This window comes from Vidua chalybeata, chromosome 1, assembly GCF_026979565.1.
Source record: "Vidua chalybeata isolate OUT-0048 chromosome 1, bVidCha1 merged haplotype, whole genome shotgun sequence".
In the NCBI taxonomy this organism is placed as follows: domain Eukaryota; kingdom Metazoa; phylum Chordata; class Aves; order Passeriformes; family Viduidae; genus Vidua; species Vidua chalybeata.
In genome coordinates, this window is record NC_071530.1 from 151,430,779 (window position 1) to 151,458,160 (window position 27,382).

At 49.0% G+C, this 27,382-nt stretch overlaps 2 protein-coding genes and 1 long non-coding RNA gene across 5 annotated transcripts; 1 reads left to right on the top strand and 2 right to left on the bottom strand.

Moving 5' to 3' along the window:
• Window positions 1-1,881: 1,881 nt before the first annotated feature.
• Window positions 1,882-8,141, bottom strand: LOC128789977 (lymphocyte antigen 6E-like). Its single transcript, XM_053946364.1, has 4 exons — window positions 8,036-8,141; window positions 7,028-7,353; window positions 3,187-3,306; window positions 1,882-2,497 (listed from the first exon to the last, which is right to left on the bottom strand). The coding sequence occupies exons 2-4, from the start codon at window positions 7,077-7,079 to the stop codon at window positions 2,289-2,291; spliced, it is 381 nt and encodes a 126-aa protein (XP_053802339.1). The 5' UTR covers window positions 7,080-7,353; window positions 8,036-8,141; the 3' UTR covers window positions 1,882-2,288.
• Window positions 8,142-10,703: 2,562 nt separating this feature from the next.
• On the bottom strand, window positions 10,704-15,297 carry LOC128792062 (lymphocyte antigen 6E-like). 3 transcript variants are annotated; one of them, XM_053950168.1, is made up of 4 exons: window positions 14,833-15,297; window positions 14,571-14,645; window positions 11,943-12,062; window positions 10,704-11,149 (listed from the first exon to the last, which is right to left on the bottom strand). In XM_053950168.1, the coding sequence occupies exons 1-4, from the start codon at window positions 15,089-15,091 to the stop codon at window positions 10,941-10,943; spliced, it is 663 nt and encodes a 220-aa protein (XP_053806143.1). In that variant the 5' UTR covers window positions 15,092-15,297; the 3' UTR covers window positions 10,704-10,940. The 3 variants fall into 3 exon arrangements, with proteins under 3 accessions (XP_053806143.1, XP_053806134.1, XP_053806150.1); XM_053950159.1 differs by having other exon boundaries at window positions 14,571-14,711; XM_053950175.1 differs by lacking the exon at window positions 14,571-14,645.
• A 144-nt stretch (window positions 15,298-15,441) lies between these two features.
• Window positions 15,442-16,445, top strand: LOC128798575 (uncharacterized). The gene is made up of 3 exons (XR_008434457.1): window positions 15,442-15,711; window positions 16,148-16,205; window positions 16,343-16,445. It is a non-coding gene; the product is annotated as an uncharacterized LOC128798575 (long non-coding RNA).
• The last annotated feature ends 10,937 nt before the right edge of the window (window positions 16,446-27,382 follow it).

Here is a 27,382-nt window from a genome sequence, read left to right on the forward strand (position 1 = left end):
CGGGAGGGCTGGCAGAGTCTCCTCTTACACAACACTCCAAGGGGAGGGTTCACCACGGGAGCTCTCATGTTTTTAGGGCCTCCTGTGCCCCAGGGAAGTTGCTGCTCCCGCCTCCAGATAAGGGCTTTGGGGTGTGGGTCAGCTTTGGAGCAAATGGATGCTCCAAATTTCCCTAGTGTTGGGCACTAGGGAAAAACTGATGGGGTCAGGGGGAAATTAGGCAAGAAGGAACCAGCCAGGATGGAGCGGCTCCCTTAGGGATGGCACTTCTGGATTCCCAGAGCTGTTTATAACTTCTCCATGCAACAGCCACGAAACCCTCCAGGGGTGTCCCACATGCTTCCATCCCCTTTGCCATGCCAGGATCCTTCCCATCCCAAAACACAGGCACCTGCCAAGTTCAGGCAGGTCAAGACATCACCTTAGTTTTAAACCTGGCTGCCAAGGGCAGGTCTGGACACCCAAGCTGAGCTGAACAAGAACTGAGGCCGTACCAGCCCCATCTTGGCCTTTCCCCGTGCCAGCCATTGTTCCCAAGGAATCCTAAACTTGCGGATGGCACAGGATGAAGATTATTCCAAATAGTTCAGTTGTCACCGTGTTAGGAGCGGGGTGTGGGGCAGAATATGGCCAGCCAAGGTCATAGAATTGGCTTTTTTGGGGGTTTTTGGATCTGTGTCACATGAATATCCCTAAATTTGGCAGGAAGGGACACTGGGTGAGGAGAAGAAATCATGCAGATGGATGGAGCCGGATCAGACGGGAAAGGCAATAAAATCCATGGTGAAAATGGGGAGACTCATGGCCAAAATCAAAGTATCCTTGGCCAATCTTGCATTTACACCGAGGAGAGAACAACGTGTTGAAGCAAGGAAATAGAGTTTGGATGGAAAAATCCAGAGTAAGACAGGAGGAAGAAGCCAACGAGGAAATCTGGGAGGGAAAACAACCAGGGAATTCTGAGCTGGGATTGGACGTGGATGAGAGGAAGGTGCACAGGAAGGAGTAAGAGCAGATTGGGATGAGCTGGAGCCACGAGCCCACATTTCCTCTGCAAAGCTGTTGTAAAGAACAAAGATGTGGCTGTTCCCAAGCGTTGTTGTTCCTCTAATCCCAGAAAATGCCTGTCAAATGGAGCTGTGCAAGGAGCCTAGGGAGAGAAAACCAGCTGGGTGAGCTGCACCCAACTGGTTTCCCTGGGAGATCTTCCTTGGGTTGATCCTTGTGGAGGGCTCCTTCCTCCCAGGAGAAAGCAGTTCAGCCTCCCTGGAAAGGTCGGAGGGAGCAAACCTCTCATTCCTGAAGATTATCCACAAGGAAAGTCAGAGCAGGGTAATGAGTCCCTTCAGTTTAACATAAAAGGTTTATTTGCAGTGTTAATATTTTTTCACAGATGAGTCTGAAAAATTCCAGGTTTCTTTCCAGAAACCATTTGTCTTTTCCTACGATTTTCCTTTAAGCATGGTGCAAGATACTTTTCTCCCTGTTCTAAATAAACCTAATGCTTCTAAAGGAATTTCCACTGGGAGATCTTAAACCAGTTTAAAGAAAATGCTCCAGATCCCTTCCCTGGCTTGTCCCCTCTATTTCCTGGAGAGCTCAAGAGCCGTTTCCTTCCAGGCAGCTGACCCAGGAGAGGAATGGAAAGGAAGTTAAATAGAATTCAGTTTCTTCCGAAATGGAGTCACAAAAATGCCATTTCTGCCAGTGCAGAAAAAAAATTAAATCTGGGGAGAGGCTTCCTGAAGTGAATGCAAAGTAATTTTAATATATTTCAGCATTATTCCCATTCAACTTGCAGGCGAACGCCTCCGCTTTTATCCCATAACATGGATACATCCAGCAGCTACGCCCAGTGTGCCACTCCACACAGCCACACAATTGAATAAAATAACACTTTATTGTGCCCAGTTTCTGTTTAACAACTGGAATATTAAAGGCTTTCTCAGAGCAAAATGATACAGGGTGGGAAATGGGAAAAAAAAAATTGGCACGAGAGAATGGCGGGGATAAAATGAAAGGCAAAAAATGCATGGAGTTATAAATGCCAGGAGTAGGAGAGATGGTGGCCACATGGGGCCATTCTGCACGTGCAGGGCTCCATTTTACCCCTTTCTCTCCCAAAACATCACTTTGTGTTGTCATCAGAGCGCGGAAAGAGCAAAAAAATACCTCCTGATGGGAGGTGACCTTCCAGGCAGGAGGCACGGGGCAGCATTCCCACCTGATGGACCGCAGCTCGAACCATGCCATGCAAAGCCAAGCAGCTCATTTTCCCCCAAAACCCCTCAAAAACCCATCCTGAGGATGCAGGCGAGACTGGCCAGGACCCCCAGGGTGAGGATGGTGGAACTGGTTTTCACGCTGCTGGCCCCACTGATGTTGCACAAGGAGGTCTCGCAGCAGCTGGTGGCGACTCCAGCTATGCCGATGTTCAGGTCAATTGTTGGGCAAAACGCAGAACATTTCTTGGTGATTCGCTGGCTCCGGTCACTGCCTGGAGTGGGAGGGAGAAAAAAAACAGCAGGAAAAGTTTAGGTTTCCATCTCAATCTTTTTTTTTTTTTTTTCCCTTTTTTTTTTTTTTTTTAGGTTTCAGTCATAAGTCGTAGCCTGGCTGTGCAATCCCGTGGGGAATTTGTTATTCTGCCCTCGATGCCGTTGGGTTTTCCCTTGAGTTTCATCACATTCCATCATTGTTTGTGTATGTGTGACCTATGGACACCCTCTCCAGGCCTTACAAGTCCTTTGCTGGTTTCAGGGCCAGCTGAGGGCAAGAATTTGGGACTTATTTGTACAATGTGAGATTGCAAGACTTTGGCATCGTGCCTTGGGATTGCTCCTTCCACAGCACCCGGCACTTTCCATTTCCACCACTTCATGGGCATGAACTTGAGACAAGGAGTTTGTGCAGGGATAATAAAAAAAAATATTTTTATTCCAGCATCTCCCTGTCCTGAGAGTGTTCAATCAGCAGTATTTAATTTTAATTGAGTTTAATCAGAAGTATTTTTACAATATGTTGCAACAGACCCAGGCCAAGTTCCCGCCTTCCCAGGATTTGTCCTCTGCATGCTAAAATCCTCATTAATTCCTCCACTGTACCTCCTGGTGGGAGGAGGATGACCTGTCAGCCCCACCTGAGCCCCACCTTGTCCTCAGGGCCTTGGGAAAGCTCCACACTCACCGGTTCCTGAGGTGGTGTAGGTTGTCAGACAATACTTCTCGTTCTCAGAGCATTTGGTGGTGCTGAGACAATGGATGTTGGAAGTTGCATCTTTGCACGAGAAGCAGGTCAGGGAGAAAGCTGCAGAAGAAGCACAAAAACATCCTTCAGGCACCTCTGGGAATATCCTTAGGAGCACAAAACTGGGGGTGGATGGATGGAGGATCTGTCAAACCCAGTGGCCACAGGCAAAAAATTCCTGCATGGGCTAAACTTGTTCCCAAGGACTCTCCAGGAGCCAGACTAAGCTCAAATTGCTGCCACAGCTGTGGTTTGCTCATTTAGGAACCCTCAGGATGTTTGGTTGACTCTTCCTTGGATCCATTAAAACATCTGGCATCTCCACTGTGTTTTTGGGAAGAGCAGCCCAGTCTCCCACCACTTGTAGTGTGAAGCTTTTGGGTTTTCTTTCCAACCTGGCCCCTCCAAGCCTCAGTTTCTGGCCACTGGTTCTTGTATGGAGACACTGGACCAGGGAATCTGTGGCTGGCCCATCCCTGGAAGTGTTCAAGGTCAGGCTGGATGAGGCTTGGAGCAGCCTGGGATAGTGGAAGGTGTCCCTGCCCATGGCAGGGGGGTGGAACTGGATGATCTTTGAGGTTCCTTCCAACCCAAACCATTCCAGGATTCTATCATTTATTCTACGCGGGCATCAGAATGGTTCTTTCACTTAGGCCATCCGGCAAAACCCTAGAAAAATTTGAGCTAGGATTTCTGTCACTGTCTAAACTGTGTCTTAAATGGGGTGTGGACATGTGCTGTGCAAAAAACAAACAAACAAATAAACAAACAAACACCCAACACCCCCCCCCCCAAAAAAAAATTTAAAAAAAGACAAGAAGACAAACATTCAAAGGCAGCAACTGTCCAGGACTTGCTCTGAATACCAAACACTAAAACGAGATGAATTTTAAGATCCCTTCCAACCCAAACCTTTCTATGATTTGGGTTGATTTTCAGAGCTCTCCTGTGCCAGGAGGAAAATCTTGGATCTGTGGAAGTCCGGGCTCAGCAAATCCCTGCCTTGGCTGCAGCAGATTCCTTTTTCCAGCCACCCATGGGAAACAACTTCCTCACTCCACAAAATGTGCACATCTGGAACACTCTGCATCTGCAAAGTGCTTTGCTGAAATCAGTGAATGAGAACAGCTGGCACTCGAGGCTGAAGCATCATTGAGAGCAAAGAGATCCTTGGGGAAGGATTCTTTGCATGATAAGGGGAATTTCCTGCTCATCTGTTTATCTGGCTGCAATGTCACCCTCCAGGGATTAAACTCATCCTCGTTTCAGGAATATCCCTGGCTACTGGCAGTTAATGCCCAGCTAATTCTTGCAGCAGCTTTGTCCTTTAGCTTTGCCTTCCTTGCTCTTCATCTTTCCTCACTCCTCGCCCTTGCCCAGGTCTCTTCGTGCCTTTGTCAGCGATGTCCCAACCTCGCCACTGCCCTGGTTTGACCTTGGACAAGTCCTTCTGGCCCAAACAGGCTCCTTGAGTGTCCTGCTAGCCCAGATCTGGCTCCAGCTCAGTCCGTGACTGCAGGATCACTGTTTTGCTTTTAGCTCTCTATTCTTCCTCTGCCTGTGTGGAAATTCTGCCTTCTTCTCCCACTCCAGCCAACGTCCCCTTCTTTTCCATGGCCTTTCCTCTTGTGGTCCGCAGACCTCACGTTCCCTACTCTTCCTCTGCTGTCCCTCACTCACTGGCACCGAGCTGAGGCCACCAGACAACTCAGATCCCGCTTCCCACTATTCCCATGGTCATTCCAACAACCTCAGACTTGGCACTTGGCTCTCTTTTGACTTCGTATCCAGACTTTTTCACTTTACTTCCTATCATGGTCATTCCCATCTCCAGAAGCTCCATTTGTCCTGCCTGGCTCTTGCCTTCAATATTGCCCTGACCTTTCAGGCCCAAATTTTTTTTTTTTTTTTTCAAGTCTGGGACCCTCGTTTAGATAGTCCCTGTCCAAAGTGTTTGGTTTCATTCTCTTTTCTCATGCAAAAGTCTATTATATGGAACATAATATGGGATATTTCACCTCCACCCCACTGGTTCCCACTGGGAACCACCCTTTGCTCACAGAAGCACTCAGTCCCCAGACTGGATTTTCCAGACGCAGAGCTCACTTTAATCCTTAATAAATGCAGCATCTTTAATCCAAGCCCATTCCCAGAAAAACTTCCTGAATCAGTGCAGGAAACAGTGGAGCTGATTACATGCCCAAATCCTGTTTCATCCCAACCTCCCAAAGCTCCTAATTTCAGACTCCGGTTGCCCTGGGAGCCTCCTTGGCAGAGGAAGGGGGAAGCGCCACCCAAGGATGCATTTTTCAACCTCTCTCTCTGCTCCAGAGATTTCTGACTCACCAATTAATCCAGAACTCCGGGATTGGCTCCTAAACTGGCACACCCTGAAGTCAGGGAGGACAATTTTGGGCAAGCTACAGAAAAACACTTTAATTCTATTTCATTTCTTGAGGTCTCAGTTGCAGCGAGGGCTGAGAGGGGAAGGGAATTTTATTTCTCCCAGATGCAAACCTTGATTTAATCCAGGCTGCCTTTGGATGTCTCCACACTCACCAAGACCTCTGCTCTAACTGAAGAGAAACATTCCTCAAGGAATTTGCTGTCTTAATTCCTTGATATTTAAAAAAAAAGGGAATAAAGCCGCAGGAAAAGATCCTTGTATTTGCCTTAACATCCTCAGCTTGAGCACAATTCCAAGTTTCAAGCCTGTGAGATCCATCAATAGGAATATTTTCCTCCTCAGATTAAGTGGGAGCCAAAAAGATCTGTTCATCCAGGACCAGAATGGCCAGGAATTTACAGGTCAAATCCTGCAGGGAAAAATTCAGTTTGCAAAGAGGCAAAAGCCCCCCGAGCTGAGGAAATCAACCATTCCCCTAAAACAGAGGGATATTCCAGGCTGCACCTCCTGTTCCCTGCCTGACCCAGAGCACAAGGTGTGGTCTTTGGCAGAGTCCAGCCAGGAAAACTGAGGTGCGGCTTCCCAGTGCTCTCCCAAAAAATCCCCCAGACAATTATCAGAACGAGAATGGGACTCTGCGTCTCCATCCCAAGCCTGGGATCTGCTGGGAATCATGGAATCGTTAAGGCTGGGAAAGACCTCCAAGATTGAGTCCAGGCTCAGCACTAAACCCTGGCTCTGAGCACCACATCCACGGATTTTCTGAACACTCCCATGGATGTGATCCCACTTCTTCCCTGGGCAGACTGGATGCTCGACCACCCTTTCCATGATGGAATTTTTCCTAACAGATCAGATTCCACAATCTTAGAGGTCTTTTCCAACCTCAGGGATTCTTTGATCAGCAAAGTTGCACCTGGAAGCGACAGGGAAGAGTTGGGAGCCAGAATTTCACCTTCTTGTGGCTCAACCACCTCTGTCAATTTAGGAAATGATGGTTTGAGGTGCAACCAATTAAAAACAAATAAGTAAATAAATCAGGCTTTGGTGTCAAATCAAGAGATTTACTGCACATATTGCCCTGGATATCCCTCATGGATATCCCTATTCCCATGGAGCTGCCCCAAGGGCTTTCAGCTGCCACTGAGCCATCCCAGGGGCTGGGCTGGGTCTGCGGGAATCATCTGAGGTGGGAATCTCACCCCCCACTCCTCATCACCCCTCCAGCTTCAGGTGGGGTTAAAACCCCCTGTCCCCTTCTCCTGGAATAACTCCTTCCTGACCCTTCAGCTTCACCATCCACACTGCAAAACCCTGGAATACCAAAGCCATGCCCCAGTTTTGGGATGGTCCCCCAGTCCTTTCGGGACTCACCACTCTCCGTGCACAGGGCGACGCCGAGCACGACCAGGAGGAAAAGCTTCATCCTTTAGAGGTCTGGGAGCCTCCAAGATAAGCAGGACTCGTGCAGGGCAGGTTTTATACCTCTGCAGTGCTTGCTTTGATCCGGAGATAATAACCAGAGGCTGCTGTGTCAGATGCTGGATAATTGGGAGCAGCGTGTCCGGGCTTGTATGGAGAAGGGCGTTTTTTTGGAAATAAGGAGGGGGGGTGTGTTTTTACCCACAACTTCTCCTTTTCCTCCTTGTTTCACAACGCAGCTGCTCCAGCTGACGTGAACTCTGCAACTGTTTCTAATTCTGGAGAAGTGGGGGAAAAGCAAAACACAAAAACAAAGCAATTTTCCCTGCAAAAGAATAAGGTTTTCTTTTCCAGGTCTCAGAGCAGGCTGCATCCTCCAAGATCGTGTCCTTGCACACATGGAAATGGAGGGAGTTTAAATTTAAAATTGAATTTCGGATGGAAACTTCTCCCAAGTGTCTCCCAGGATTGTCAAGGCAGTGAGATCAGAGGAGCAGAATCCTTCCACTGTTTTTCATAGGGGACCAGGCATCATTTTCTGTCTCCTTTTTAAGTTCAAAATCAGAGATATTTCTGAGATATTTTTTATGAGGAGAAAATGTTATCTTATTAAAAAATAAATTCCACAGAGCAAAGGAAAATGGCCATTTAAGTTTAAAAAATAGAAATAACACCCACTCCCATGGCATTGAACAAGCTGGGAATTTTTTCACAAATTCATTAAAAAAAAAAATGTCAGGGAGAAAAACACGAACCAATTAAAGCATGGAGAAGGAGGGGTTGCCTGATCAATAATCTTAACTCATTAAGTCTTCAGAAAAAGAAATTTTGTGGAATGCTAAACAGGATTATTCCACTGGATTCCCAGATTGTGCTCTTTATTCCTCTTTTTTTTTTTTTTTTTTTCCTTTAAATCATGTTTCACCCAATCTCCATGAATAAAATCAGAACCTTTCCCACCTTCTTGGGGATTGTTGTTGTTTTTCCCTCCCACTGTTGCCTTTCTGCCCTCGAGTCGCAGAACGGAGGCACAATCCCAGGAAAAGTCGAGCTGGATCCTCTCCCGTGACCCTCGGAGCTGCAGGAGCTGCCCCAAATCCCCTGCCAGCGCCCTTGCTGCTCTCTGTCTGCTTTATCCCCTTTCTCCTTCTCTCCAACTCGCTCAGATTCCCATCTCCCATGGAGTATTTTCAGCTTCCAGCGTGTCCCACCTCCAGCCCTTCTCTCACCAGGAAAACACGCCGGGTTCCTGAAGTGATGTCAGTTTTTCCAGCACCTCCAAGCTGGACTTATAAACATTGTCCCTCTGGAAGCTTGCATGAGTAAGGGAATTTTGGCTTTCCCAATAGGCAGAGCACGGAACTAATTTGGAGCAGAGGTGGCAATTAGCCAGGAAAGCTCCGAGGAAGGGTGAGGTTTGGCTCCGTCGGCCTCCTGAAGGCACCCAGCAGGAGGAAAACAAAGCTCCCTCCATGCCAGCGCAAAATATTGCAAAATATTTTATTTCCCCCAAGCCAGAATAGATTTAATGAGTTTTTAGTGGTAAATCCGTGTTTATTGGGGCCTATCTGGAGGGCTCCAGTCCCAAGATGTTGTTCCATTCCAGAGCCAGCCCACGTTGGGATTTATCTCCAGCAGCATCCCCTGACAGGTTCAGAAATAGCAGCTCAGGCACTGCTTTTTTTTTCTTCCCCCTTCCCTCAAAATCTCATCCATGCCAAACCCTAAAATATCTCCTGTCTCCTGCAAGCTGCTGAGATTTGGAGAAGGACAGAATGGATTTCTTCAAGGCTTTATTGCAGGATTCCTGACACATTTTCCTCGAGATGCTCCTGAAATCTTCCAGCTGGTCCATATGGCCCTCTGATATTTTGTCCCTGCCAGGGCCAGGTGACAGAATGAAAGGAGCCCATGAGGGCAGGAAGGAGACGAGAAGAACTGAGGCAAAGGAGAAGTTAAAAGCCCAGTTTACAAGAGTTTGGAATTCATGAAATTCAGGACAGTTTTGTAAAGAGTAACAAGGGATTTAACTGGAGGTGAAAGTGGAAGGTGAGGTGGAAAAATTTATTTCCCTTGGCACAGTGGAGTGGAGAAGGAAAGGAGGAGAATGTTTTGCTTATCTTGTTCTAAACCTGGTTGAAGTCATCACATGAGAAGGGCAAACAATTGTATATTTTGGGGGGGGGGAATGCAGTTTTCATCAAACAAGTGCTGAAATGCAAAAGTAGCTGTGAAATTCAGATGTTGTTACTAAATGTGGAACTTCAAGTTGGCCGAAAGCTTTGAGAAGCATCTCAGAAATCACAGATTGTGATTAACATAAAGCAATGGGAAAAGTGATTTAAAAAAATGCAAAGCCCCAAGTTTCCGGGGAAATAGTCCCCTCAGAAATTCTACAACAATTCCACTTTCAGTTATCCCACTGAAATAAATTCCAGAACACCCTTCCTGACCAGAAATTAAATCTTTATAGGATGACTAAACCTAATCCCATTTTTACAACCTTCACCCAGCACTTCACCGTTGCACGGAAACACATGGAATTTGCAGTGCTGCTGGAGTAGGATTCCCCTCAAATCCAGCACAAGATTGCCCTCAAACCCAGTGCAGGATTCCACTCAAATCCAATGCAGGATTCCTCTCAAATCTGGACCAAAATTCTCCTCAAATCCAGCACAAGATTCCACTCAAATCCAATGCAGGATTCCTCTCAAATCTGGACCAAGATTCTCTTCAAATCCAGCACAAGATTCCCCTCAAATACAGCACCAGATTCCCCTCAAATCCAGCACAAGATTCCTCTTAAATCCAGCACAAGATTCCCCTCAAACCCAGTGCAGGATTCCTCTCAAATCTGGAGCAAGATTCCCCTCAAATCCAGCACCAGATTCCCCTCAAATAAAACAGGGCTGGAGGCCTTTTTTCCATGTGCTGCTATAAAGACCCTCCCAAAATTCAGTGCTGCACTTTTCCACACTCTCCAGCTCCAAGATTATTTTATTTGCCTATTTTAGCTGTAGTTCCGCTCCTCCAAGAGCTGAAGGGGATCTCTATCCCATCCCAACCATCCTCAAGCCTGGAAATGCAGCAGAAACCCTGGAAAGGGATGGAGCAGAGACCTCCCCAATCAGCTCAGACACCATCACCTCTTCCAGGCTCTTCCTGCCCATTTCTCACAGGAAAATCAGGAGCAATCACTCAGCAGCTTCTCCCAGCTGGCACAGGGCTCTCCTTTCCATGAGGACAGATTCCAGCAGCGTTTTCCTTACCTTGGGCATCTCCAGCATTTGGGGTGGGACCTTTACCTGTTTTAAAAGCTGGAGCAACCCACCTTGCAGACATCCCAGGAGAACTTCCCACAGGACCAAATTCCTGGTCCTGTCTCAGCATCTACAAGACAATTCCCGCTGGTGTTTGCAATGGGAACAACACAAACATCTCTGACCTTTCCTTATCTCAGAGGGATCTGGGAGACCGTCTGGCTCTGTGGAGTGTCTGGAGCTGCTGGATGGAAGAAAGTTAGGAAAGGCACCCTGGAGAAGGCTCCCAAGTGCTAAAAAGAGGAATTCAATGTGAAGCCGAGCTGATTTCTCGGGCTGGTCCTGGTGCGGATACAACAAACACACTCTAGAATAACACAAATCTTTATTTTGTCTGACAACCATCACACGCGTGCTATCAAAAGAGCTTTTCCAGGGGAAAATTAGTACAAAACAACATGGGGGGGGAAATAGGTGTCGTGTTGGGATCTGAAGCAATGTCTTGGAATACAGCCGGGTCGCTGCTGGAAACACTCGGCTGAGGTTTCTCACTTGGGGAATACCTTGTGGCTTCTCGGGTGGTCACAATCTTCTGCCAGCCCTGCTCACAATCCCACCCTGAGCACACAGATCAAACTTCCCGCGATTCCCAGCAGGACCACGGCGTAGTTGATCCGGATGCTGTTGGCGCCGCTGAAGTTGCACAGGGAGGTGCTGCAGCACTTGGTGGAGTAAGCGGCCACCCCGAAATTCACGTTGGTCTCGGGACAGTCCACAGAGCATTTCTTGGTGATGCGGTGTCCCATGTCCTTGCCTGGGTGGAGAAGGGGTGAGAAAGGAGAGCTGGGATTTAGCATTCTGTTGGAAGAGCTGACCAGAGGAGAGGGATTTGCAATTTCCTTAATTTTCCACACCGCAATAAAAGCTCTCACGGGGTTTGACAGGGCTGGGTGTGAATCCACAAGTCCTGGATCAAATGTGGGACACTGGGAAGTCCTTGATTGAAATCCACACCAGCCAAAATCTCTGATCTGGTTGCCCAGGTGGTGGCCAGTCAAAGGTTGGCTTAGAGACCTCAGAGGTCTTCCCCAACCTTAATGACTCCTGTAGTGGTTCCTGTAGGACAGCAATCCCAATGCATTCCCAATGCATTTTTTCAATGCATTCCAATTCCAATGCATTTTTAAGAACCGTGCTATTGGCACCCAACCCTTTTCTGTTCTCCATCCCACAACTTCTCAGATCAAACAACAGAGGCTGCTCCTGAAATTTGGGTGTTCCAGCCAGCCCTTCCACACAGTGGTGAGGCCCTGGCACAGGTTTTCCAAAGAATCTGTGGCTGGCCCATCCCTGGAAGTGCCAAAGGCCAGGTTGGAGCAACCTGGTCTAGTGGGAGGTGTCCCTGGAACAAGATGATCCTGAAGGTCCCTTCTGCCTCAAAGCACCACTGAGGTATTCGCACTCATCACACTGAGACACTTCAACCTCAAAATCATAACTTCTTTCCAACAAAACCACCGATTTCCATCAATTCCCTTTTAAAAAGTTGCCCACCAACACCTCTAGAAGAAAAAAAAAAAAAAAAAATCCCATTTTCTGGGACTCACCAAATCCGGCAGTGCTGTATGTGGTCGTGCAGTATTTCTCATGATCCTCACACTTGTAGGTTTTCAGGCAGTTCCAGTTGGAATGTTCGTTGTCACAGACGTAGCAAAATAGGGAGGAAGCTGCAAAAAACACCCACAACACAGATTAGTGATTCCCAGAAATTCCCTCCTGGGAAAATTCCCTCCTGGGGAAAAAAAAAAGTGCCAAAAGCCTTGGAAAATACAAGGGGGAAAGTCTGGTGTGAACAACTTTTCCCAGCAAGTGAAATAAGTTTAGGGTTGATTAATGGAGCTGAGAAAACAAATGTAGAAAGCAAACCAAGTTTTCTTTCTGGACTGGAAATTTTAAGGGGTTAAATTTCCATTTTTCAGCCTGAGCAGCATTTTCAGGTGATTTTTTTTTTTTCTCCCCAGGATCCACGTTGGCCTTGTTGAAAACCAACCTTCAAAAGCAAAGTCCTGGCAAGGAGACGAGGAACCAGCCCATTTCTAGAGGTCAGTTTTAAATATTTTCACCCAACATCTGCAAAACCCTACCCGGACATGAACTAATTAATGCCTAGTGACACCCCTGGGAGCCAAATTGAGTAAAGGCAGTTCCCTGGGAGAGGCTGCCCTGGACAATGGATGGATTATTCCTATCAGCACCTGGAACAGGGTGTTCTCCATGATGTTTTTTCCTCAGTGCTGAGCCAGGTCTATCCCAGAGCCAGAAAAAAAGTGGGATATTATTGGGCACAACTGAAGTAAATGGAGTCAAACTTCCAGGCTGGCCACTAGAACACAGATGTGCCTTCTCGCTCCCCAGAGGTGGATTCACAATTGGTGGAAATTGTTTCCCTCCTGCCCGAAATTCCAAGGAATGCTCCTCATTTTGGGGCAGGGGTGACAGAGGCAGCTGGGCTGCTCCGAGGAAATCCTGCTCCATTGTCACCAGCGGTGAAGAGCTCTTGGTTGAAGGTGAACAAAAATTGCAAACCAGCGAGGGGTCTCCATGAGGCTGAGATTTCCCTGGTTCTGCTTTTCCTGACTTTCTCAGCCCAGGAAGGCTATTTTTTTTTTTTTTTCCACAGAACACCCCTTCCAATCAAACTTAGACTTGTTTTTAGCAAGGAAACCCCTCCCAGTGGCCCTTCAAAGTTTGTTCTCGATTCAAGCTCTCATCTGAGGTTGAGTCTGCCCATGACACTTGGTTAAATGATTCCAGAAGCAGATTTAAAAGAGAAGTGAAAGCCCTTTTGGTCTCTAACTGTCCCAAAGGAGGAGGAAAAAAGGCCTCCCCTCTGTGATCTGGGGAGCTCTGGGTGTCTCAGCACAGGACTGGCTTGCTCTGAAACCTTCCCAGATGCTTCAGGGAAAGTTGGACAGGGTTTGGAACAACCTGGGACAGTGGAAGGTGTGGAACCCCCAGTTCCAGGAGGTGGAACTGGATGATCTTTAAGGTCCTTTCCAATCCAAATTATTTTATCATTTGCTGATTTCTCTGCTCTTTGCCAGTGCCAGGTGTTGGAAGCTCAGGGGCTCTCTGTAGCAGGAGGTAAAATCAGCCTTGTTGCAAACTGGATTTAAGCTCTCCTCTTCATCTCTCACTATTTCTCCATCACTTGGGAATTTTCAACCTCCCACCTCTCCTCTGGAGGTTCCCCAGCCCGAGCTGGAGGCTCCTGTCCTTCTGCGGGCAAAGCAAAACCCAGACCTGGCGAGGATTATTGCAATTTACAGACCCCGGAGCTCTCCCTGATCTGCTTTTCTGCCAAATTTCCCAAACCATTTCCTGCCGCAGATGGAGCCGAGTCCTCAGCACGTGCCTGAGAGCAGCTGAAAGCGCTGATGCTCCCTAAGTGATCCAAGGAAAATCCCTTCCAGCCAGGAAACAATAACAGCTCGAGCCATTAGATCTGCTCTAACGCCTTTCCTGCGTCTGCCCTCCACCCTTCCATTAGCTGGAGTTTTGCAGATGCAGCCAGAAACGACCTTAACGGTGCAAATTGTGCTCCTCGGGCTGGCAAATCCGTGCCCAGAGCCAAGATTTCCCAACTGGATAGTCCCCCACAATTATCCAGGTACGGCTGTGCCTCCTTTTAAAGAGGACAAGAAAGAGCAGAGCGTTGTGTGCGTCCTATTCCAAACACACTCCCAGGCACTTAACAGCTCTTCCAATTTAGGAGCAAAGAGCTCTGAGGCTTTCAAATACCTGCCAGCAGCCTCATTACCTAATTGGAGTTGTGGGGAACAAAGTGAAATGCTGGCAGGAGATGTGGTGCCAAGACCAGCCACGCTTTCGTCCACAACAGCTCCTCGAGTTTCATTCAGGAACGAAAATCAAACCAAAGGCAAAAACTCTGAGCCCTGCTTGAGTCCTGTCAGCATTTTTCAGGTCGTGTCTTCAGCTGGATGGTTTGCTGAGTGGTTTGAGCTGGATATCTGAGGGTGTGAGAAACCAGAATTCATCTCCTCTGGGTCACAGAGAACCCACCCAGGAGCGAGCACTCAACCACACAAAATATTTCTCGCCGTGGCTGACACCAAAAATACCCCGCCAAGACCTCAGCAGCTGCAACAAAAGCTGCCAAACCCTTTTGCCCCTCATTTGTTTTTCCTCTCCTCTGGCTCTCCCAGCCTCCTTACCTTGCTGGGCACACAGGACTGCAGCCAGCAGGGCCACCAGAAAAGCCTTCATGGTTGGTCCTCGTGCCCTCGGAGCTGGAGCAGTGCGGGAAGATGCACCCCAGGGAGGTTTTATACCAGCCCTGCCTTGTCCCTGGCTTCCTTTGATTGCAATAATTTGAGGTTTGGGCAGTGGCAGCACCCAAGATGTGATCAGTGCTGGGTGTGTTTGTGCGTAGGGACCTATTACAAGGCTGAAGATAGCGATGGGGTTTTTTTTTACCTCTCCGTCTCATCAAATCTTTTTTTCCAAGGCCTGCTCCTGTCTGCATTGCTGCTCTGGGGAGTAATTGAGCTGATCCAAACACGGGAGTCCCTTTTTGGGCTGAGCCACAAAACCTGGAGTGAGTCAGGGGATGGCTGGGGTGACACCTTGCTTGCTGGCACCCTCCATCCTTTCTCACTGCCATGGAATGGGAGCTTAATGTCTCTGGGAAGTGAGAGAGGAGGCAAGGAAAGATTTTTGGATTGTGCAGAGCCATTCAGAATTATCTCCCTTGTACAAAATGCTTTAAGCAGGAAGCAGCAGCATTCCTACAATCGTGGAATCATGGAAAGGTTTGGGCTGAAAGGGACCTTAAAGATCCTCTTGTTCCACCCCTTATCCCACTATTTATGCCTGGACCACCCCTGATCCCACTGTTTAGGCCTGGAAATGTCACTCAGAGGCTCCAGCAGTCCAGGCAGGGATGGGGGTTTGATGCTTTTGTTTTGTTCTTCTGTTCTCCAGAACCATCCAGGGTTTCTAGGTGACAATGTTTGTTGCTCCCTGGAGACCAGCTCCGGATTCTGTCAGGTTTTTCCAGTCCCCCATGACCTTTCCACTCTTTCTGGGCTCCCTCCTTCTGCTCCCACACCACCTCTTGACTCAGGGTGCAGAAAAGCCAAATGACTCAGGCTGCAGGAGAGGCACAAAGTGCATGGAGGCACCTGCAGGATTTAAAAATCTACAAAATGGGAGCGAAAATGACTGAGAAATGAAAGAAATCCTGGTCAAAAAGTCTTGGGCAGGACCCTTTGGAGAGAGAAATGACCAGGGGGAGGTCAGGGTCAAGGTTTTTAAGGTCTCAAGTGATGTGGAAACAGAAGAAAGAACATCCAGGTGCTCTTTGTTTTCCCCAAAATTAATCACAGAATCACGGGATGCCTTGAGTCGGGAGGGACCTAAAAGGATCAGTGAGGCCAACTCCTGTCCTGCTCAGGCAAAATCCTGGGAAGCTGGACCCATTCCCAACCCCTGTTAGGAGTTGTTTGTTTTTAATCATTTTTCCTTTGCCCAATTCCTCCTTTTTTTTTCCTGCAGCAGCTTCAACCCTCAGTGATTCTGTCTCAGTGTCCAGAGGGTGGAGGGGATGAGCCCCCAGTTTTCCAAGTTTTCCATTCTGTTCTCTGGTCTGACCTTGAGCAGGAATCTTGAACTATTTCATCTTTTAGCGAGGATGTGAAAGGCCCACGTGACAGATAATGCAGCAACAATATTTCAGAAATAATCTGGAGAAAAAAACATTCTCTCTGAGCAAGATTCTTTATAAATACAGGCATGAAAAACATCAGGCAGGAAACAGGATCTGCTGGAGCAGGGAGGGAAAAAAACAGGTATTAATCCACATGTTTGTTTAATGTATAACACCAGGGTTGTCTCAGTCAGCTGGAAAAATGGAAAATGAGGCTTCCTTCCCTTTTATCCCATCAAAAAATCCCAAAATGAAAATGAATTATCACCCCAAATCCAGCTCATCTCGGAGCCAATCGAGCAGAAAAATGCAGCTTCTCAGCGGGAAGAGGGAACAAGGCTTGAACACAGCCCACAACAAGAAAGAAGAAAAGCTTTGGAATTAAAACAAATAAATGAGCAGTAAATAAATGAGGCTGTTAAAACAAAGTGCAGCTGAATAGAAAAACCGTCAAGTGAGAAATGGGCTGTGGGAAGTGGGAATGTGAGAAAGCTTTTAAATAGATTGGAAAGAGGAGAGGTTAATAATAATAATAATAATAATAAACAAGATTAATATTTCAGACAGAAGTGGAAAGAGAGAAGGAGGGAGCAGAGAAATATTGGTGCAAAGCAAAATAATTCAAGGCAAACACACAAAGCTTGGGGGGGAATAATTAAGGACAGGCAGAGTGAGGGAAAGGAATAAGATGGGATGGGAGGGAAGTCCCTCCTGTGTGGAAAATGTACATTTTCTTATGTCCAGACCCTGTTCAGGTGCTAGAAACAGCCCTGCAAGGGGCTGGGAAGCTGCAGGATTCCCCAAATCCCAGTTTAACCAACCACTGGGGGCTCCTGTGCGACCTGGATGGGGAAAGCATCCAGGGCATCACCTGACCCCTATCCCTGTGTCCCTGGGGGAGGCTGCCAAGGCTTTGGGAGGCATCCCAGGCTCTGGCCAGGTCCCAAATCCCTGCTATTCTTGGGCCCTGTTGGCATTGCAGTCACGCCCAGGGCCACTGCAAGGGCTCTGGGCTCCAACCAGCACCATGACACTGGAGGGAACGGTGCCTTTGGAAGCAAAATCCAGGGTTTTTTTTTCCAAGCAAGGGGTGAAGAGAGCTGGAAGAAAATCCAGGGCAAAGACAACTGAGGGAGTGGGAGTGCAGATGGTGCCAGGAGAACACGGCAGGGAGGTGTTAAAATCATTTCCCAGGGACATGAAAAAAGCGGGGTGAGGAGAGGGCAGCAGGGTGAGCCTTGCAGCAGAAACTGGGCCAGGTGGGTGTCACCCGCTGGGTGTCACCCAGTGGGTGTCACAAGGGGAATTAAACAGTTAACAGGGCCTGGAAGTTTTAAGGAAAAAGAAACCTTCACCCACTTGGGGCTTGGCAGCCACAGAGGGTGTTTGTGCCAGACTTTGGGAATGCTTTGTGCAAGGCCAGGCCTTTTTGTGTAACTGGAGCCAGACAAAGTGTGGTTTCAACCCGGGATGGAGGGATGGGATGGAGCCAGGTCCAGGGATGTTTCAATGTCAACATTTCCTCCCTTTTTTTCTCTCTGGAGGGTGGCTCCAATCTCAGCCCCCCTCAGTGGTGCAGGGAGGAATCTCTGTTTCAGCTCAGGCTTGTGAAGTGCAGCCAAGAGGGAAGGAGAGGGCCGTGGATAAGCTGGGAGGGTGGAGGACACGGATGGTGCTCCCCGTGTCCCTGAGTCACGCAGATGGTGCAAGAGGTCCAGCCTGACTCCAGACAACACCAGGCTGGTCTGGTTGTGTCCTCTCCTCCTTCCTTGGAGGGTCAGGGAAGGCTGGGTTGCTTCACCTGGACCTGCAGTGGCAACAGGGTTTGGTGAAGAAGCAGAAGTGGGAGGCTGTGGGAGTTCAGAAACTCACGGAAAAAAAAAGGAAAAGCCGAGTGTGACATCTTGCCTTTTCCACTCAGGCCTGTTGCAGGCAGCCTGCTCTGTTCCTCCCTTTCCCAAAGCACATCTGGCACAGCTGTTCTGGCAGGCTCCAAACAGCAGGAGACACAGCTCCTCAGGTCATTCCCATGGCAGATTGTGGGAAATAGATCTGTAGAGAATTTTTAGGGTTTAATAGAAGGGTCATACGGTATGTATTTGTGCTTAAACTTTAAAATAAAGGATGCTGATTTAGAAATGTTATAGAATACGATAGATATTGTTGAGAGATAAATGGAGTTAGAAGAAAGTTTTAAAAGATGGTTTTATAAATAAGACTAGGTATTTTAGAGAATTAGAACTATGAAAGATGTATTGAAGTAAGAAGTATGAGGAATAGTTTTAGATGATTGACAGCAGATGACAGAGGCTACCAAACTTACAGCTGGGATGGACAGAAGTAGCCCAAATCCACCATGTGTGGATGAAATGCCAGGTGATCAAGGCTGGCTTCAAGGCCAGCTTGGAGGGAGCTTGGAGCACCATGAGGTAGTGGGAGACATTCCTGCCCACAGCTGGGGTTGGAATGAGATGGTTTTCAAGATCCCTTCCAAACCAAACCATTCCGTGATTCTGTGGCATCCAACTCAGCAGCTGTGATCTGCACCAGGAGCCTCCTTGTTGATCTCAAGAGTTGAGGAACTTGAGTCCTTTGGTGTTGAAACCCTGATTGCTGAGAATTTTAAATTTTAAAAGCATATAGTAATATGTATAAAGCAAAAAGAAGGACCAGCCTCCACCCTAAAACTTCCACCTTGTTTATATTTATTACTATATTCTAAAACCTTAAACTCTAAGTTTTCCACCCTGTGACATTACACACTCCTATTCAAACCACACGCCCATAATCCCAGTTCTGTCATTCAATTTTGGAAGCCTTCTCCACGGCCTCAGGTCAAATGCAGCATTCTCTCGGGGGTCAGTGCCTGTCAGCACAGAAAATCTAAAATTCTCAGCAGGAACCAGGGTTCCAACACTTTGGAACCAACAGGGAACCGAAGCCATTTCTGTGCCTGTCAGCACAGAAAATCTAAAATTCTCAGCAGGAACCAGGGTTCCAACACTTTGGAACCAACAGGGAACCGAAGCCATTTCGTCACATTCCCTCAGCCTCCAAGATCCTCAGGGATATTTCAGCCCCATCAGCTTGGAGCGACATCAAACAGCACCATCGTGCTCGGAGTCAACCTCCATGATTCACACCCCCAGCAAAATCCTGATGGAAAGGCCAGATCCGGATTCTGTCATCAAGCAGGGCACCAGCCCGGCCCCAGCGCCACCCAAGCCATGGGGCCACCAACATGGCTTGGGCACACCCCAACCTCGACAGTTCCCCTGGCATGGGGCTGCTGCTTGGAAGCCACTTGGATGTAACCACCCAGTTTGTGGAGGAAAAGGGAGTTATGGATGTGAATCATCCTCCTTGGAGCCAGGTTTGTTGTTCGGCAGTGGCATCTCCGAATGGGAATTTTGGAGACCTGCAGGGGTCTGAGGGGAAAAGGGCAATGAGGAGGGTGGTGGCGAGTAGTAACAAAAGAAGAAAACAGAGGGGAAAAGATCCAGCATCCTCTTGGAATTTCCCAAAAAACAATTAATTCCAGTCCCCCTCAAGGAGGGGGCCACTGGCTGCAACCATACTTGGGAAGAAATAACCCCTCTCCCTGACAAATCCCACATCTGCCATTGTTTCTGCACTGAAAGTGGGAATTTCCCCTTGTCCAAGTCCAGCCCTGCTGATCCTGTTTCATAACACGAGGAGTCAACATGCAGGAGCTAAAACGGGATCGTCCCCAGCACCACGTGATCCCACAGGCCCTGACAAGCTCTGATGCCTCTTTGTAAATCTTGGCCCGTGAAAGGAATCTCAGCCATGCCAGGACAAATATTTACAAAAAGACGACCAAAATCTTTGCTGCAGAATATTTTGGCCGGGGTTTGAGGAAGACAAGTAGGTGGCACCTGCTGTGTTTTTCTTCACAACACCTCTGTGAGCACTGTGGGGGGGGGTCTGTGTTTATTTTGTGTGTGTTTTTAAATTGAACTTTAAGATCCGGGGTGGTTCAGGGAGCTGTCAATGAAGCCTGCCGGGCTGGTGTGACACGGCTGTGGTGGCATTTTGAGGGCATCCCCCGGTGTCTGCAGGGCTTCCAAGACAGCTTCGGTCTGCTGCATTTTGGGTCATCTTCCACAAGAACCAACATTTTCCATGTCTGCCCATTTTCATGTGCTTCAGGTTCTTGACTCATGTCTTCCATGATGGCTGTTCCAGGTGTGGAAGTGATCCTCTGCACTGGAGACAAGAGCTGGAATTTCCAAGGTTGTGTGAGAGCTGGGAATCAAATGAGAGAAATAATTTCATTTTTATCTGTGGAAAATGTGGGATGAGCTCCACAGAAAATCTGTCTGCTCTTCATGGGATCACAGAATTGTTTGGATTGGAAGGGAACTTAAAGATCATTGAATTCCAGCTCCATGCCTTGGGCAGAGACACCTTCCACTATCCCAGGTTGCTCCAAGCCCCCTCCAATCTGGCCTTGAACACTTCCAGGGATGGGGCAGCCACAGCTGCTCTGGGTAGCCCGTGCCAGGGCCTCCCCACCCTCCCAGGGAAGAATTCCTTCCCAATATCCCATCTAAATCCACCCTTTTCCAGTTTTAATCCATTCCCCCTCACCCTCTCACCATTCTTAATTTATTTTAACCTCTCTGAGTCGGGTTTTTTTTCCACAAGAAGATCCCAGCTGAGAGCAGAAAAACTCAACGAAGAGTGGAAAAACTCGGCCCACGTGTGGCAAGATCCGGACGCTCCGGTTCCTCTCCTGCCCCACTCCCACTGCCACAGCATCAAAAGCCCAGTTGGGTGGTGAGAACGAGAGCTTGGGCTGGTCCTTGTTACTTCCAGAAACTTGTCACACCTTGTGTAATGGCCCTGCTGAAACCTCCCCAGCCACGGCCAAGGACAGTGAGGCTGTCCCCAGGGAGAGCCCACGCTGGCGGAGGAGCTCCGGAGCCAGGAAAAATCCTGGCTGGAACCATCCCAACTCCACGGGTGTGGCCACCAGGGCACAGAAACAAACAGTCCTATCTGAGAACTCAATCATGTCCTTCGCTGGAAGAGATGATGGGCATTTTCCCAGGAGGGTTGGCCAAAAATTCAAGGCTGTGTTGTTGTTTAGGTTTGGGTTTTTTTAATGATTATTATTTTGGGACGGCAGGGAATGGTTTTGTCAGGGTGGGACGGAAGGAAGGGAAGCAATTAGTCCAGCTCAGGTGCATCCCTGCACATTCCAGATGGGTTTGGCTTCTTCCCACCACCCCTGGGGTTTGGTGAGGGCAGCTCAAGTGCCAAAATCAAATCCATCTACTGGCAGAGGATCCCCTTCGAGCCCAGCGGACAAACAAGGGCTTGGAAACCTCATGGATGGCAGCCTGGGAGGGGCATGGGAATCAAAATCCACCCACATGATCCAGGGAACAACAGAAGGGTTCAAAATCCACCCTGGCTTTGCAGGCATCACCTGCTTGCCAAGGAAAGGGCACAGTAGGAACAACTCAGCCCTGTGCTGATTGTGTCCCAGGTTTGACTCATCCCCAAATTATTAAACTGTCAGGAAAAGAGCAACCAGGTCTTAATGGGACTTTAAAATGCTTCAGCGAAGAACTCCCGAGCCTTAAAGTCAAGCTTGAGCTAAGAGAGGCATTCCCAAAGTCACAGGCATGGGAGAGTGGTTCCTCAGCCTCCCTCCAGCTTTGCTTTGCAGCCCAATTACTGCTCAAGGAGCAGGGGAAGAGGAAGGAAAGAGGATCTCCAGTGGAGATAGAGATCCATGAAAATTTCCAGAAATTTATCCTTCCATTTCTGGAACAACATTCTGGAATGCCATTTCTTGGCATCAGGCCCATGTTTTGCTCCCTGACTCCCCACGTGGAAGAAAATCCACTTCCCTTCAAGCTGAAAGGGAGATTGGTGAAGGAAGTGCCAACAGAAACAAATTTGGGGTTGGGATTGGCTGAGCACCTGGAGGCCAAAAGCCTCCTGCCCTTTTTCCCTGGGAATGGCTTTCACAGCAACATCCTGGGAATATCCTCTCCTCCACAGCACCGAGCAGTGCCTCTGGTGGCACTTCCACAGCCAAAATCCAGCCATGACATCCCCTCTGTCCTCACTGCCACCTGGTCCTGATGGTGGGATGGCTCCTGCCCACCCCGTCTGATCCATCTCATTCCCCTGGGGAAGCGTGCCCAGAGAAGAGGAGGATGCACCACGCCATCCAAGCAATCCTCAGGAATCCTCAGGAATTGCTTCCTTTGGGTTTCTCAGCCACTCAGGGATCCTGGGCAGGTTCACAAAGTACTCTGATAATGAAGAAGAGCTGTGAATCAGCTTCTACACCATTAAATCAGTCAAAAACTTGGCATTTTTCCCCCGTCAACACTCCCGTGCCAAGAAACTCCTCCCAGTCTGTGCCCAGGAGACGGATTTGGATGTTTTGTGGGTGGAAAGGGTGCCACAAGCATGCCATGACACGTGTCCTCACAGCAGGGGGGACATCCCCTGCCCTGTGCTGTTTATCTGCCTGGATGGAGCCTCTCCCTGTAGGATTTAACCTCGGGACCTTTCACGTGTTTGCTTCTTTCCATTCCTGCAGTGCCAAATTTAGGGTGGAGGATTTGGGGTGGGAGGTGGCACGATCTTTGGGGACATTGATGGGACAGCCTCCAACCCAGCTCCCTCTTGCTGCAGAGAAGAAGAAAGAACATTTTGGGAATGCCTGGGAAGACGTGGAGCACCACTCCTGCCGGTTTCCTTGGAAGCAGGACTGCATCCAGGGGGAAGCTCTGTGTTTCTGCCACCAAACCTTGGGGGCTTGGGGGTATTTTGGGGAATGAAATGTGGTTAAATGTAGAAAACCACCAAGCCCTGCTTCCTCTGAACCTGTCAGCCCCAGAGCAGGCAGCAAACCTTGGGAAGAGCATCTGCAGATAATCCAACCCTGCAGCAAGGACCACGTGTCCAGGAAAAGCTTTGAATTTTAAGCATAGGGAAAAGAGAAACATTTTTAAATTAAAAGTGGAGAGATTTAGATCAGATATGGGGAAGAAATTCCTCCCTATGAGGGTGGTGAGGCCCTGGGATGGAATTCCCAGAGAAGCTGTGGCTTCCCCGTCCCTTGAAGGGTTCAAGGCCGGGTTGGATGGGGTCTGGAGCAGCCTGGAATAGTGGGAGGTGCCCATGGCGGGGGTTGGAACGGGATGAGTTTTAAGGTCCCTTCCAATACAAACCATTCTGGGATTCTCCGGAGTTTTTCTGCTGTGGGGAGGGGGTAAAGCACCAGCTCCCTTGCTCCCTGCTGACATCCAGCTGGGAGCTGGCTGAGGAGCAGACAAGCCGGTTTCCCAATTTTCCATGGTGGAGCTGATCCCTGAGCTCCTCCTTGCTGTCCTGTCCTGTGACAGTGCTGGGAGCGGGCAGCTGCTGGAGGGGGAAGCAGATCAGTGGAGCTTTCCAAGGTTTTCTGAGGGCAAGGGGATCTGCATCCCACCCTGGAACCCACCTCACTCCAGGGACCAAATCCTGGTCTCAGAGCTCCTCTGTTTCCACCATCAGGACATGACACATTCCAGGGTCCAAATCCTGGTCTCAGAGCTCCTCTGTTTCCACCATCAGGACACGACACATTCCAGGGACCAAATCCTGGTTTCAGAGCTCCTCTGCTTCCACCATCAGGACCCTCCAAGTGGAACAAGGGGTCCTTGATCCCACCAGACCTGCTGGGCAACCTCAACCCATGTGAGACCTGTCACCCTGGTGCCACCAAACCAGGCAGTGGCCAAGTGACCAAGGCCCTGAGCAATGGCCACACTTTGATCTTCACCTCTGTGTCTACATCGAGCTCCTTTGTGACGGGGAGGAGGGCTGGGACGTCTTTCTGCAGGCCTGGCTCCTAAGAGAACTCCCAAAAAAAGCTTTCCAGTGAGTCAAGGGACAGAATTTCCGGAGGAGGGAGCGACGTGGGAGCAGCCCCAGCGTTGCCAGGACAGGTTGTGGGAAGGAGGAGCGTTCCTCGCAGTTGGAGCAGAACGGAGCTGCAGGGGCCTGCGAGAGGCCCAGGCACTGTGGGTGGACCCCTGACCCTCCAGATCCTGCTCTAAGGTCATCCCTGGATGAAACATTCCCAAGGTGCCAAGATCCAAAGAATCCTAAGGTCACCTGGAATTGTTATCTCCATTCTTATCACATGAATCAGACACCAAGTGACTCTCCCGAGGTCAGACACAGGGAAGTGGTGGGAAAGCTTGGTTTGAAGTCACACCTGGACCACCCTCTCCCAAAAAAACTTGGAGAATTTCCTCCCTGCTCCACTTCCCTGGAAGTACTGAAGGAATCAGGTTGAATACAGGGTGAAAGCTCAGAGAAAAGGAGGGAAAAGGGGGAATTTCCATTATTAGGCCAAGTGCTGGCCCCGTGTTTTGGCTGTGACCATTTCTGGAGGGTGCCAGTGGAATTTAGAGGGGCAGGAAGCAGCACAAGGAGTCACTGCAAAGAGGGAATGGATAGGAAAATCAGGAAAAGTCACCCAGAATGGAGCAAAAAGGCACAGCCCCGTCCAATCTGATCCCCTCTTCACTCCCCAAAACGTCATGGGTGCCAAGAAAATAAAGTTCCCTTCGTGCTGCCAGGCCCATCCCGACAATTTTGGGGATTCCCAAGAGCGGGACAGAGGATCACACCCCCTTCCAAGCTGCCCAAGCTCTGGATTAAAACCTTGTAGGGCTTTGGGATTCGGATGGAAATCTGGAGCACCCTGTTCTAGCACAGGGTGCTCCAGAATTATCCCGGAGTCCAAAGCAAGGCACATCCCGGATTGCTGACGGCATGGGAGAGAGCAGACGCTGGAGAATGGCCAGGACCTGCTCGGTTGGAATCAGCAGGATGGACCCACAGCCTGGACGGATCCTTCCCTGGGCTGCTTCCAGCCCAGCTGGCTCATCCCTCACACGGCTGCTCGTTTTTTTTTTTCCCTGGAAATCGCTCCAGGATCAGCGGCTCTCCATGGGCTGGAGCATTCCGTGGACAGAGGCAGCAGCTCCCTCTCGTGGGCTTTGTCTGGCTCTTCGTGCTGGAAAGCAGCCAGAATTTCCTAAAAAAGTGGGTTTTTTGTTGCGTGTCGTCCCCCTCCGCCCTCCCTCCGCCCTCCCGCAATTCAGAATATTCATTAGTGCCCCAGGCATGGAAATTTTATGGGAAAAGATCCAACTTTCATCAAATCCCACCTCGTAGGCGGGTGGGTTTTTTATAGTTTCGCCACCTTTTTTTTTTTTTTTTTTTAATTGGTTTTATTTTCCTCACTCAGTCTGGGATTCAAAACAACTCATTTAGGAAAAGGATTATGGAAATGGTTGATCCTTCGGGTTCACTTGCTCAGGGCCTCTGGAAAAATTTGGGGGTCTCCATGGAGCCACTCAGGTGCTGTCTTGGCAGGGGGGAGTCATCCCAAAATCTGCAGGTTGTGGGGCAGACACAGACTGAGGCATCCAGCATTTAGATAAGGCCAGGACACAAATCCCCAAAAGTTATTTCAGTTTGGAATGCTGGAAATATGATGTGTTTCATGACTCCAAAAGTTTAAAAAAATAAAAGGAGAATGAAAATTTTTAAAACACTTTTTTTTTTTTTTCATTCCATCTTGAACCCAAACAGCTCCAGAGATTTCAGCTTCCAGCCTTTGGTTTGGAAAACTCCTGGTTTCCCCAAAAATCTAGTGTTTCCCCTAAAGCTGAATTTCCTGCACCTTTTCCACCCAAAATCCCAGCAGAAAAGTGTCATGAGCTCAGGGATGTGTTTGTCCACCCCTGGCTGGGGACAGCCAGGTCACTTCTCCCCTCTCCATATTCCCTGGTTTCTGTGACCCAGCCGGTCACTCTGGCATCCCAAAATCAAACGAGGACCTCACCCCCTTCCCTGAACCCTACAAAGAGTTAGGAAACAGCTCTGGGGTCGCTGTGCCTCAGGTTTGGGGTTTTCCTGCCTGGCCCAACACTCATCTCATGGTGGGGGTGGCAGGGGGACAGTGGGGTGGCCACTGGTCACATGCCACCATCTGATGCTCCCTCTCTCATGGATCCCTGCCTTGGGAATTCCTCTCCCTCTTTTTTAAAGGTTTGATGGCTCTATCCCATTCCACCCCCCCTCCCTCCCAGCACTCCTCAGCCTCGGCCACACACGTGGATTGGCACAGGGATCAATTTCTCCACGGGATTTGGCCGCTGGTGGCTCTGATAGCAGAGATGAAGGGTGCCAGCTGTGCTGGACCCGAAGGAACCACGTCACAACTCCATCCAGCACGTCCCTGAGGTATTTAAACTGATGATTATCCACAGCCAGGCATTTATCATTCCATTTGGAATTGTTGCTCCATCTCAGTTCCACGTGATCCTGCCGGCTCCAGCCGCTGAAAGGGCTCTGTGTTTGCTCTGTGCTGCCTCTTTCAGTGCCATGCTCAGGGAATTCTTCCTCCAAGGAGCTTTTTCCATGCCTTGGAAGACAATATCTCCCCCTCCCCTCTGTCCCCATGTGTATCAGGTTGGGTATTCCCTCCCCAAATTCCTGCAATAACACTGGGATGAGCCTCTGGAGCATCTTCACCCCTTACCAAGTCTTTGGATGGGGTCAGAGAAGCTCAGGGCGGTCTGGAGCAAGGATAAAAAGTTTTTTACAACCCTTTTTTGTTCAGGATCCTCCAAACACCTTCCCAATCCAAGGGGTGGATGTTGCCTTGCACGACGCAGCTCGGGGTAATTTTCTGGGCAGCCTCATCCGTGCGTTAATGACTCCCATCTCTCCGTGGTCCCGGCTGGCCCTAATTCCTGGCCAAAATTAGTGGCTGGGAATCACACCCTCCTCTCCTTCCTGCGCATCTCAGATGTCTTGGAGAGGAGTAATTGCCGCCAGGGATGATTGGCATTACGGGAGGAGGGATTTCCATATCCTTGAGCTGCAGTGGGAATTATAGGATCACGGAATGGTTTGGGTTGGAAGGGACCTTCAAGATCATCCAGTGCCACCCCCTGCCATGGGAACACCTTCCACAATCCCAGGTTGCTCCAACCCCCATCCAACCTGGCCTTGGACACTTCTAGGGATGGGGCAGCCACAGTTTCCCTGGGAATTCCATTCCAGGGCCTCACTCCCTTCCCAATAAAGATTTTCTTTCCAATATCCCATCTAAATCTCCTCTCTTTTACTTTATCTTTAATGTTGTAAAAAAATAATCCTTTATTCTTCAACATGCCAAGGATGATTTCTTTTTCCTTTCTATTATCCGTGGATACAAGGAGGTTTTTCTGCAGCAAAGGCACAGCAAATCAAGCAAAAAAA

Excerpts from the sequence above, each read along its gene's own strand:
- LOC128789977 (XM_053946364.1), bottom strand. The coding sequence starts at position 7,079 with ATGAAGCTTTTCCTCCTGGTCGTGCTCGGCGTCGCCCTGTGCACGGAG. Across the intron at positions 3,307-7,027 it reads CGCCCTGTGCACGGAGAGTG|CTTTCTCCCTGACCTGCTTC; the intron begins GTGAGTCCCGAA and ends CTTCTTCTGCAG. Across the intron at positions 2,498-3,186 it reads CTACACCACCTCAGGAACCG|GCAGTGACCGGAGCCAGCGA; the intron begins GTGAGTGTGGAG and ends CTCCCACTCCAG.
- LOC128792062 (XM_053950159.1), bottom strand. The coding sequence starts at position 15,091 with ATGGCTCTGCACAATCCAAAAATCTTTCCTTGCCTCCTCTCTCACTTC. Across the intron at positions 12,063-14,570 it reads AGTCCTGTGTGCCCAGCAAG|CTTCCTCCCTATTTTGCTAC; the intron begins GTAAGGAGGCTG and ends TGTTTTTTGCAG. Across the intron at positions 11,150-11,942 it reads ATACAGCACTGCCGGATTTG|GCAAGGACATGGGACACCGC; the intron begins GTGAGTCCCAGA and ends TTCTCCACCCAG.